This window comes from Herpailurus yagouaroundi, unplaced genomic scaffold (assembly GCF_014898765.1).
Source record: "Herpailurus yagouaroundi ecotype Mexico unplaced genomic scaffold, PumYag 186, whole genome shotgun sequence".
NCBI classification, from domain to species: Eukaryota; Metazoa; Chordata; class Mammalia; order Carnivora; family Felidae; genus Herpailurus; species Herpailurus yagouaroundi.
Window position 1 is genome coordinate 45,798,073 of NW_024412417.1, and position 13,081 is coordinate 45,811,153.

The 13,081-nt window shown below is 50.5% G+C and overlaps 1 protein-coding gene across 6 annotated transcripts in view; it reads right to left on the reverse strand.

Moving 5' to 3' along the window:
- TRAPPC9 (trafficking protein particle complex subunit 9) overlaps positions 1–13,081 on the reverse strand; it is a 578,288-nt gene that overhangs the window by 480,636 nt on the left and 84,571 nt on the right. For 5 of the 6 annotated variants that reach the window (XM_040494495.1, XM_040494496.1, XM_040494499.1 and 2 more), the window contains 2 exons: positions 9,053–9,269; positions 5,163–5,306 (listed from right to left, as the gene is read on the reverse strand). In XM_040494495.1, the coding sequence (XP_040350429.1) occupies positions 5,163–5,306; positions 9,053–9,269 (361 nt within the window). The remainder of the gene's footprint in view (positions 1–5,162; positions 5,307–9,052; positions 9,270–13,081) is intronic. The other variant, XM_040494498.1, reaches the window with a different exon arrangement.

Sequence of the window (13,081 nt, forward strand, 5' to 3'; positions counted from 1 at the left end):
ACCTCTGACCAAGGAGCTGGAGTCCTGGTCCCCTGGGCGGGAAACAACAGAAGTGTCCTAGGACACTTTTTAGGCACTTCTTTGAATCAGACACACTGCACTCAATCCCGGTACCTGTTCTCTAATCTACAGGAATCCTGCCAAGTAGAAATTGCAGCTTTGACAGGTTTTCGACCCAGTCGCCTCCAGCAAAATACTGAACCCAGTAACACCCAAAAACCCATTAGTCCCCAGCAGGGACAAGCCCAAGCAACCATGCGAAGTTTTTTTTTTTTTTAAAGAATTTTTTTTTTCAACGTTTATTTATTTTTGGGACAGAGAGAGACAGAGCATGAACGGGGGAGGGGCAGAGAGAGAGGGAGACACAGAATCGGAAACAGGCTCCAGGTTCTGAGCCATCAGCCCAGAGCCCGACGCGGGGCTCGAACTCACAGACCGTGAGATCGTGACCTGGCTGAAGTCGGACGCTTAACCGACTGCACCACCCAGGCGCCCCAACCATGCAAAGTTTAATTTCACTAACGAAGCATCTGAACCTATAGCAAGAACATCACCTTGTCTGCCGCCATAACACGGTGCACCAAGTCTGATGGAGGAAGCTCCCTAACACAGGTTCACTCACTGGCTGTCCCACAGTCCCAGCAGCACCGCCACCCCCACCCTCTGTCTGTTCACGAGGCACAAACAGGAATTACTTAAAGCGGGGCATCTCTCTGCACCGCACTCATGGAGCACACGTACTGTGTGGCTAATCTTTATCCTCTCATCTGGGACTTTTCATTTGAATCTGTCAGATTCAATCTCTACCTAATTTTTCCCCTTGCCTTTAAGTAACTTGATGTGAAAGCAGCAAGCCTTTTACTTTCCGCGGGAATGGGTGTCAGCAACTACAAAGCCATCCTAGAACCACCAACACAAGAATCAAAATCAGGTGGCCGCCTGGGGCTGGCCCCCCGGGCAGTGGCTTCCCGAACCCTGCTGCAGAAGGTCAAAGGCTAGAGGGATTCTTAAAGTGGCCAGCTAGAAGACACAGGAGCTGGGCAGCACGGCAGGGGCACACCGAACGGGACAGAAGCCCCCACTCGCCCTGCAGCATCGCAGGGCCTACCAGGAGCCAGGTTCTGGGCCAGGTATAGGGGACACTCCCTATCCTTGAGGAGCTCACAGGCTGTGGGGGCGGGAGGGGAGGGGACAGACCAGCAGAGCTGGGAGCTAGGACCACGTGAGCAGGGTAGGCTCCATGAAGGGGGTGTCACAGTCAGAAGGCGGCAGAAACAGGCGTGACCCAGAACGTAGGCAGAGATGCAGACAGCCAGGACACAGGCAAGTAAGAGCAGGAAGGGGCGCCCGCCACACTGAGCCTTCGTGAAGTCAGGGATCCCGCTCCTTTTCAAGGGGCCCCCGGGCAGCACACAGGACCAGGTTTGCACCTACAGCCCACGGGGCTCACCAATGCACTGCCACGATGCCACGGGAGCTGGCACGCCCAGTCAGGAGAAGCGACCCCACATCAGTGATCGTAAAAGGTTAACGCGGTCACGCTTCCCAAGAAATGTCCATACATCCTCAAGTTAGTACTTTCATCTTGCAAAAACTGGCAAGAGTGCTGGGAACTGAAGCCTTTTGTGTTAACAACCGTCCTCGTATCTTACGAGTTCACTCAGATCTGCACACAGTTGGGGTACATGTGGGAGAGGGAAGGGCAAGAAAGCCCCAGATCGTGGCGCCTTCACCTTGCAAACGCCCAAGCAGTCTGACATAGGACGTAGAAGACTAGAAAGCACCCCCCTCAAGCCCAGGATCATTTCTTTCTTTCTTGGCTGTTTCCTAGTCCACACTTCATTTCAATGCAGCAATATGTAGAAATATCAACTATCAACTGTATAAATGATACCATGAGCTCTCCAGAGGAAAGGTCATCCAATAAACTAAAATACTGATCATTAAAATAATAACAAACTATCTCACAACTGTGCCACCCTAGCTGTACAAATGAGAAAACGGAGGCCCAGGGAGAACGTCACCATCGATCCGAGGTTACAGCCATCAGAGGAAAGAACTCTTGAGACCTCCTGACTTTTGTCCTTTTCTCTGAAGACTCCAATTACCCAAATACCATTACACACAGGCCTTTAAGGAGACGACTCTTTGCTCAACAGTCAGACGCCCCAAGTTCCCCTGCTTTCAAACTCAAGGTCTTTAGATCACCAACGGACATGACCTCCAATAACCAGCAAGCTCCTCCTCCCCGGAGCTCCAGGAAGGACGACAGACGGTGACCAGCTAGTGACGTGCGGATCTTTCACCGCAGCCATGAGCAGCGCACAGAGGAAGAGAACAGAGTGGGAGGGTCTGGTCGTGCCGGCACCTGCCAACAGCTACCAAGAGGGAGTCCATACCTGGAGGAGTCACTTGGTGACAGGGAACGGAGAGGGGGGCGGGAGCACAAAGGCCCTGCTGCAGGACAGGGGGTGCACATTTAAGAGAAAAAACTGCAAGAAGAAGCAGACGAAGGTGTGAGCAGCTCCGGACAAGGACGTGGGGCTCCGTCCTCACGACTCACGGTCGTGCAACATGGCACACGATTAAAGGTGAGGCATGTGGGAAAGCGGTGCCGCGAGAGAGCAGGGCCGTGAAGAGAGTGGGGAGGGACACGTGCCACGGATCAGAACTCTCAGGCCCAGCGGGCAGGTTCCACTCAGACTGGACACTGTGTCGTCACGGTTGCTGGGGCAGGGGGCGGTTCAAGCACCCTCGGGGAGAGGGGGTCGGTGAGGAGAGCCAGTCACCCATCGCAAAGCGAATGTTCAGTGCAGCAGACAAGGGACAGACTCATGCCCGCGTCACCACTGGGCACTAGAGACGGCCTGTTCTGGGAACTCTGCCTTCGTCTGCAACCCTGGCTTCAGAGAAACCAAGGTGCGGACCGTTCACGAAGCCAGCTGCCATGCGAGTCCTCAATGGCCGAGTTCTGCAGGCGGCAGGAAGACAAACACAATTCAAATGCCGCACCAAAGGCAGCGGAAACCAAGTGGGCACAGAGGACGAGCTGTCCCGCCATCCGTGGGGGACTCTGTCTGGGCAGCGAAGCCCAAAGAGATACAAATAACCACGGGACGAGGCAAGCGCGTCAAGGGCATTAGCAGCGAGATGTCACGGGAGCTCCTCGCTCCGAGACCGCTGTGGAAGTCACCTGAGGAACGTGACAGTCCCAAGTTCCAGCAGGTGCCACCGGGCACAGAAAATGGCACACGATGGGCACATGTGGTAGGTACAACGTGAAGTCCGCGCGGCCAGCCTGAAGTTCAAGGACACACGGGACGTGGAGGAGGAGGTCCCGCAAGAGGAATCTCACCCAAGCCTGTGACGCACCCTTGAGCTTCACCTTGAGCCAAGGTCCTCAACTGTTTCTGCTTAAAACACAGCACCGCACTTGTGCTGTAACAGCTACGAAAGAACCCCTTTCCTCTCCCGTTTTAGAAAAGCGCATGAGTCAGTCAGACCGACTGTTTTCTTGGTTTTGTAAAGGCAATCGCATGCCAACTTGAGTACTTGTTCTGAAGCTAACCATTACCAGTTGTAGTATAAGCTCCAGGATACATGCTTTATTGGAACTAACGCATTTAAGCCTCACACCCCCCTTCCATCCTGGAGCAGAGGAGACTGTTATGACCGCAGGAAAGGAGAGCAGTCGGGGGAAATCAGCAGGCAGAGGGGGAGGAACACCCACTAACGCTAAAGCCGTGAAGACAGAGGATGCGCGGTGAAGGAGTGCGGTGGCCGAGCCGTGGCAGATCCCCGCAGGAACACCCGGAAAGAGGTCTGTCTGCTCTGCGGCAGACAGCGGCGCACCACCAGGGACGGGAGACAGCGGCGCACCACCAGGGACGGTTCTCTGCTGGAGAGAGCCGCCCGCCCACGAGCATGCCCCCTCCTGGGGCGAGCATGCCCCCTCCTGGGAGCAGCGTGCATCTAGGGCCCAGCTGTGGGAGCAGTCGGGCCTGGCCCCTCACCACCCAGCAAGCTGTCTCTCTGAAGGGCCATCCTAGCTTCAGAGCCCCACGGGGTCAGCCGAGGCCTTACGCAGCTGTGGGAGTCGTCTCCAGAAACTGCCTCGGCAGGCACGGCAGGACTGGGCACCGGGCCTGGCTTTCGCGACAGTGCAGGCCAGCACTGCCGGGCCATCGCAGCACAGAGCCCTCCGTGGGCCGGCGGGGCCTCTGCTGACACCGCACAGAGGCTCAGCTCCCTCTGCCCCACCTTGCCTCCTTCTCCTTCGGTTATCGATCCCAGGAGCACTTCTGAATAAATTCCCCACTCGTTCATCTCCAGGGCAGAGAGGGCACGGGGCCCAACCAGCAACACACACGGGCTGGCTGAGCGGCCCAGGCAGAAGGGGCGGTGGGCCGGGAACACCACAGAGCTCCAGTGCTGGCGTGCTCCCTTCCAAGCGGCTGTGGCACAGGCAAAGGGCCGTGCCCTGCAAGTGGCCAAGTGTCTGGACCCAGGGTGGAATCTGGGCTGGAAATAAACAGATTATGACCGAAACCCAAAACACAGATGCCACCCAGTAACCATAGGAGCAGACGACCGACGGAAGGGCCCAGAAGAAAGTCGCCTGACACCTGGGCACAGATACCACATGATGCCATGGGTACAAACACAGGCAAATGGCACCCTTGGTTGTAAGAGCAAGACAGAAGCCGCCCTTGGGAGGCACACAGGGGTCCTTGTGGTTCTGGTCACGTTTCTCCTCCAGCTGCCGGTTACAGAAACGGTAACAGTCACGGGGGCAAATGCACTGAGCTACGTTCTGATGAACCAGGCACTTCTCTATATACACGCTCTACTTGGACATTTCTGTCTGATACAATGTAGGCAAAGGGAAATGGGGCCTGTGCTGGGGGGCGGGGGGGGGGGGGGGCAACCCCCAACCCGGCCCCAGCCAAACACCCAGAAGGAGCAGAGTGGGGTGAGAGAGGGTCCGGGAGGGGAGGGAATGCTGGGCAGCAGCATCAGGCACCCATGGGGGACAGTGAGGACAGCACGGGGAGCAGAGGACGTGTAGGATGGGGAAGCACCACCCACCTAGACCTAAGCCCAGTGTTTACGGGGGCCAGAGCCAAGAGTGCTGAAAAGGGCGGTAGTCTGAACTCACTCACCCTGATCGGACAAAAAATCCAGCATGGTCTGCAGCAGGAAGGACAAGTGCCTGACGGAAAGAGCAGGATTCCCCATCCTTCGGGAGGCGTAGACCAATTCGTGAAGCAAACGCATCTGGACAGCAGCCCAGCCTCGGTGTGTACCTGTGGGATGGAAGTCACAGAAGGTTCTCAAAGGGCTCCAGGAGGGCGCCGGCCACGGAGCCGAAGACGCGAGCCTCCGTGGAAACACATGCGATGGCATGTGTCAAACCTGGTGATTTAAAGACAAGTGCCTCGACTATCAAACCAAAGGACGACAAGAGAAATGTGCCGTGTTTACGCACCCCAGAAAGACCTCATAAGGGATAGGTGTTTTCATACAGTTAAAAAAATGGTTTATGGTACACTTTTTCTCTTCTATGAAGACACAATGCAAACATAAGCACTTTGAAGGGCTCCCGGGTGGCTCAGTCGGTTGAATGTCTGACTCTTGATTTCGGCTCAGGTCAGGATCTCACGGTTCGTGGGACCAAGCCTCACATCAGACTGCGCAATGACAGTGCGGATCCTGCTTGAGATTCTCTCTCTCCCTCTCTCTCTCTGCCCCTCCCCTGCATATTCTCGCTCTCTCTCTCTCTCTCCCCCCCCCACAAACAAATAAATAACCACGTGGAAATCATTACAATAAGGTTATAATAAAAGATTATGTTTCCAATGGCATGTATTTGAGTTAGATACACAACTTTTTTCAAAGAAACACTGGTACTTGATGGGCCTTCGTTAGCAACCACCAAGGCCATTAGCAAATGTGTTTGTTTGTTTTTTACTTTAGCCTATAAGAAAAGCTCATAAAGGCAGACAGCTAAAAAAAAGGTTACCAACAGACTTCTGCAGCTGTTCCTCCGAAATAAATCAGCATGGGTAAAATTTAAGGTGAGGGAGTCAGTTGCACAGCCATCGAAAATTACCTCTTTAGGATCTCAGAATCTTAGAGTTATTTATTCCATCTCCCTCTGGCAACAATTACTACTTCTAAATATTTTCTACCTGGAGATCCCTCATGAAGGAGACCTTGTAATGGGTTGCCAACACACGTCACTGCACAGTGTTGCGTGTCTGGGGCCCTATGGCTTGGGAGAGAAGACTGTGGGCTCCAGTCACAGCCCCCACTGACCTCCTCTCCCACTGCCCTGCCGCACGCGGCTGGCCAGCCCTCCCTCTCATGTCCTGCCGCCGTATCGTGCACAGACTCGGCCCCACAGGCGTTATCTGGCAGGTACAGTGAGGCACCTGTAACCTCGTGATTTATGCCTTCCACCGACCCTCCATTTCCTTGGGAGCCAGGACTGTGTCCTATTCACCCAAGTATCTTTAACGCCTGGTGGGATGCCTGATACACAGTGGGGTTTCACAGCATGTGGGTCAAGTTGAAAGCCTCATGAAAGGCAATGCCCTCTTTTTCAGGCATGCAACTTAAGCATGTAGGGTAAAATGACATGATTTCTGGGATTTGCCCTAAACACTTCCACCAACGACAAAGTGGCACACTCTTGATAATCACTTGCTCTGGGTGATGGGCTCATTGTAGTATTCTCCTTAATTTGTATATATTTAAGTTACTTCATAATAATTTTCTAAACTGAAAGTCTTGGAGGTGCATGAACACACACAGACACACACACCACAAAATCTACCTCATACCCTAGAGTCTGTCTTACAAAAACACTGGGAATGGAAAGCAGCAGCACTTTTCATACCACGGGGACGCAGAGAAAGACAAGTCCCTGCAATACTTCCTCACTGTCAAAAGATGCAAAGGCCGAAGGCCAAAACGAAATAAGAGAGTTTAAAAAGGATTAAGAAGCTGAAATCAATTTCATGACTAACCAAGCCATGAATTCTAAATGACCCAATTTAACGAACCTCAACACTAGGACATCAAGAAGGTTTTCTCACTTAAACATCGGGCAAATATCCCTATGCTGATTTTTTTTTTTAATACATAACGATACAGTTCCTGCCACAGGCAATTATGAGTAAGGCTGAGCACAAATTTTCTTAGCACTAAATAGCGTACAAGCCACAATTTCTATGTGATTCAAACTGCTCCCGCAATAAAAGGTGACTCTCTTTATTCTTAAGACAGATTTGCAACATATGACCAAGTGATAACATTTTCAACACTCTTGCATTCAGAAAGTTCTCCCAATTTGAGAGTTTGTTACGTCAACAATTGCCTTTAAGCAAACCCATCTGCCCTGCCAGTCTCTTTTGTAAAAGCTCCTGGGGAAGACTGAATCCCTCACTCAGGAAAAGGCTGATCTTCATACATAGCACATATACACAGCATATTCACAAATCCTCATACACAGTAACACAAGATTAAAATGATAATACGCAGCCCTGTGAGCTGGCCAATACAACACCGTATGCTTCTGTGTGCCTACCCTCACTTTCTGTAACCAGCTAGGGAAAATGCTCATTTCAAGAAATAGAAATACATTTCAGGTCCTGAGGATACAATTTACTTTCATCCGCAGGTTCAGGGTTTGAGAACATTTCCATCTAATTCTCTGAGAAACGTTTGAAGTGGTCCAGAGCAACAGCGGAGATGAAGTTTAAAGTGATTTCTACTTCTTATTAAAAATATAGCCAGCCAACAGTTATCATTTTTACTTTATTTGATCGCACTTCTTTACCTTCGGTCTCAACCTCTTTCACAAAACGATGGCAAGTGTCCCCTCCCAAACAAAAGGCTAAAAAAGTACCGAATCACTTGAAGATGTGCTCGTTTGCTGTACTTTTTAAAAGAAACCTATCTTGTTCATCTCATTCAAAAATTAAGATCAAGAAATTCTATTCGACAACTGGCAACCAACACACGAAGCTGTAGCCGCTCACTAGGCTTTGGGACACCTGCCGCGTGCCGGCCAGGGGACACAGTGGGAGTCGGGGGCTCTGCTCCCACAGGGCACACAGGCTAGTGTGGAAAGCATGTGTGAAACCATCGCCCCAACTGATTTTTAAATGCACGTGCAAATTATGGAAGGTGCCAGAAGGAGGAACAACAGGATTCGATGAAAGAGGAAAGATAAACAGGTTCCACTTAGGCTGAGGGACCCTGGGGGACCTCTCTGCGTAGGTGACATTCAGCTGAGACCCAAGGGCGGCTGGCAGTGAGCCAGTGAGGAACAGGGAAGAGCGTCCGGAAGGAAGCCTCCGACCCTGGACTCTCAGATGTTATGTTTCACAGGACACATCAGACAACTCCTGGCGACTCACGGAAGGCCTGGGTAGCCGGCTCTCCCTCTGGAGCCGGCTTGCAGTTACATTCAAAGGGCACCAAAAAAAGGTAACTGGAAAGCAAAGGCGGCCTGGCCTGCTGTCTCTCTGAAGCACGGTAAGTGGGGATTCTACTCAGTGTGCAAGTGGAAACTTTTAAAACACCCTTTATCCTCTCTGTACAGAACAACTGTGTGATTGCTCTAAAAACTCTGCCCTTTTCCCAAGCGCTAACCTCCTCCCACGAAACCTCTCTGGAAGGTGGCTGAACTGAGCCCGTACCCACCTTCACAGCCCTATCTCCTCTTCCACCAACAACACTGAGCTTTTTGAACGTAAATCCCACAGGCGTCCATGACTTGCCGGTTATTTCTTCCCTGAACTCCAATCTCTACCACCAGGGCCAGGACAGGGACCAGCCAAAAGAACGCCAGCCCCCAAGCAGAGCACCGCTCTTTGTTTATTAGATCATCATAAGTATTCTCGTAAGTACCCAAGGGCAGGCGGGGGCTTGGTCGTTTTGAACCCCATCCATCGCCAACCACAGTGTCTGACCGGGAGGGCAAGTGCTCAAACGATGCATGGGGAACTGGGCCAAACAGTTGCAGCAGTGAGACCTCCAATACCTCTGCTGAAGTCCTTGGGGTCCAGTGACAGGCTGTAGCCGGGAAGCGTCTCCAGGAGCAGCTTGTAGCAGGCCCTCCACCCGGGCTCCGAGATGCTCGGGGCCACGCACTGCATAGCGGCCACGCGCTTGAAGAACGCGGACTTCCGATGGAAGCCAATCAGTTCGTAGAGCTCAGAGAGGATGCTGTATCGCTGGATTTTTTCTTCTTCGGAGAGCTGAAGCACAGACAGGAAGAAAAAGCTTTTGAGAAATGAGACACATAAAAAGAGCTTTTTCATAAAACAGAGACACAATGAAACGCTGAGGCAGGGCCAGGCCGAGTTCCCACACCCTGAAGACACCACCCGGAAAAGCACAGAAACGGTGATACACACAAGTCCCAAAGCCTTTAGGAGACCCATCTCTTCAAGTTCATCCTGTCCTTTTGTGAGTAAGGCCCGTAACTCTGGAACAAAGGCATTTGTTACGTAGCACACGGCATCCACTTTTAGCTCCCTTAGAAAAGAAAAGGAATGACATTTCACCGAGACACTAGGACTTCGGAAGGGACCTCCATCAAACACGCCACTTTTCAAAGCAGAAAACATATGGAGCCACATAACCAGACAATGAGTGGTTAACAACCACAACACCTGACTTGGGCTTCAGCCTTCACGCTTCCAGAAAGTTTTCTTTCATCCATGACCTGCCTGGACTCTCCCCACACCCCCGTGGTGCAGTAACAACTTCTGTTTCTCAAACGGCAGCAAATCTATTGCACCTCAATCATTACAACAATCCCATCAACTATTTGTACCCCAGCTCACAGATAAGGGAATCTGAAGCTCAGAGAGGTATTAACAGCTATGTAAATCACACAGTCCAGAAGTGTCAGAGACCAGACGAGAATTTGGGTCAGGGCTCTGCTGACCTCACTGTGCCACAGCTACCTGTAAAGAGGGAGGCTGGTCCCCACCCACCCTGCTGCTCAAGGCTATGCCGCTTAAGGAGGTGGTTCGGTCCCTCTGCCGGCCCTGCTGATCAGCCTGTTGCCCAGATACCTCTGTGAGCACAGAACCACAGCCTGGCGGCCCCACCAACTTGTGCTCCTCAGTGTCCTCTCCGTGCCCACCTCCATGGTCCTCACCTGGGCCCTCACCTGGAGGACGAATCTAAATGGTCTCCCAACCAGTGTTCGAGACCTTCCTTTATCCACTCACAGACACACGCCAGACCGGTGTTCCTGGGGCACAGCTCAGAGCCCATCACCCCTTCTCAGAAACACTGGGAAGCCCCTGGGTACTACAACCACAAACCCAGAGCCCTCTCTGGCACACCAGTGTGCCCTCGTAACCCCAGGCCCGCTGCCTACCTGTGACCCAGCCAAATGGGACAATTCTGATGTGTGTGTTTTCTCATTCTGTCGACACCTGTTCACTGAATGCCTTCTGGAGTCCACCGCCCCTGGGGCTGGGCTCACGACAGGGAACAGAACAGGGAAAGACGCCTGCCCTCAGGGAAGACAACAGTGAAGAAATGTAGGAAGAACTGCTCAGAGTTCGATGAAACACAGATGAGGGCTGACTCTCCAGGAGGCGGGGATGAAGGAGGGGTCAGCCAGGCACGGATATTCCAGGCAGAACAAGAAAGTAACAGGCAGGCCCGTGTCCCCCCACGGCAGCAGCCCACCCAGCACCCCTCCCAGACACTGGGCCTCCTGCTCTCCGGTGTGAGCAGCCTCTTCCTTCCCTAAATCCTCACCGCCTTTCTGGATTCCACTGCGTCATCTCCCTCTTCTCCTGCATTAGTCACATTCACACTCAATCTCCGTCCCCCACCACACCCCCCGTACGACCACTGGACATTTTCTAAAGTGAAAGCATCATTTTTTTTTATATTTCATACAGGATTTATACATAGAATATATAAAGAATTCTTACAATTCAATAATAGGTAGACAAGCAACCCAACTTAAAATGGGCAACGAGCGGGCGCCTGGATGGCTCAGCCGGTTAAGCGTCCGACTTCAGCTCAAGTCATGATTTCTTGGTTCGTGGGTTCGAGCCCTGTGTCGGGCTCTGTGCTGACAGCTCAGAGCCTGGAGCCTGCTTCGGATTCTGTGTCTCCCTCTCTCTCTGCCCCTCACAGTGCTCGTACTCTGTCTCTCTCTCTCAAAAATAAACATCTTTAAAAATTTTTTTTTTAAAAAGGAGATACACAAATGGCCAATAAACACATAAAAAATATTCAACATTAGCCATCAGGGAAATGAAAATCAAAGCCACAAAGATACACCATTCTTACCCACTAATAAGGCTAACATAATAAACACGTAATAATAAGTGTGGAAAAACTGGAACCCTCATACACTGCTGGTGGGAATGTAAAATTGTGCAGCAATTTTGGAAAACAGTTTTGGTGGTTCCTCAAAAGATTATACAGAGTCATCATATGACTCAGCAATTCCACCCCAGGTATATAGCAAATAGAAATTAAAATATATATATTCATTGGGGCGCCTGGGTGGCGCAGTCGGTTAAGCGTCCGACTTCAGCCAGGTCACGATCTCGCGGTCCGTGAGTTCGAGCCCTGCGTCGGGCTCTGGGCTGATGGCTCAGAGCCTGGAGCCTGTTTCCGATTCTGTGTCTCCCTCTCTCTCTGCCCCTCCCCCGTTCATGCTCTGTCTCTCTCTGTCCCAAAAATAAATAAACGTTGAAAAATATATATATATATATATATATATATAAAAAAATATATACATTCACACAAAAACTTGCACATGAATGTTCACAGCTGCATTATTCATAACAGCCAAAAAGTAAAACAACGTGAATGTCCATCAACTTAAGAATGGACAGATGACACGTGGTATATCCAAATAATCAAAATCGTTTGGCACTAAAAAGAAAATGAAATACTGATACACGCCCCAACTTTGATAGACCCTGAAAACACTATGCTATGTGAAAGACAGAGATTATATTGTATGATTGATTCCTTCTTTGTGAAATGTCCCAAATAGGCAAATACAGAAAATAGAACGGTGATTTCCCAGGTTTGGGGTGAAGCAGGGGAGAAACACAGAAGGACTGCCAATGCATGCAGGATTTCTTTTCAGAGAGGCATCATTTTTTATATGAAATTTTTTAAAATGTTTAATTGAACTATAGTTGACTGAAAATATTAAATTAGTTTCAGGTGTACAAATAAAGGTTTGACAATTACAGACCTTATCAAATGCTCATTATAATCAGTATAGCTACCATCTATCACCACAGAGGGTTTACAGTATCACCTGACCATATTCCCTCCGCGGTACTATTCATCCCTGTGCCTCACTTATTTCACAGCTGGAATTTGGTGCTTCTTCATCCCCTTCACCCATTTCCCCCATCCAGCCACCCCTCTGGCAACCATGAGTTTATTCTCTGTATATATGAGTCTGTTTGTCTTTTCACTGTTATCGTCTCCTCCTTTTTTTTTTGGGGGGGGGGGGGTTAGATTCCACATGTAAGGGAGATCATATGTTGTCTTTGTCTGACTTATTTCACTTAGCATAATGTCCTCTAGGTCCATCCACATTATTGTGAATGGCAAGATTTCATTCCTTTTCATGGCTGAGTAACACTGCAGTGTGTGCATGTGGGTCCACAGACAGACACTTGGATTGCGTCCACACCTTGGCCACTATAAATAATGCTGCAATAAACACAGGGGTGCATGTATCTTTCCAAATCAGTATTTTCATTTTCCTCAGGTAAACGGCCAAAAGTAGAATTACTGGATCATATGGTCCTTCTATTTTTACACTTTTGAGGACCCTCCATTCTGTTCTCCAAAGTGGCTGCACCAGTTTGCATTCCCACCAACGGTGCACGAGGGCTCCCTTTTCTCCAACACTTTTTCACCAACACTTTTTTTTTTTTTTTTTTGTCTTTTTGATAACAGCCGTTCTGACAGGTGTGAGGTGGCATTTCATCGTGGTTTTCATTTGGACTTCCCTGATGATGAGTGATGCTGAGCACCTTTTCATGTGTCTGTTAGCCAT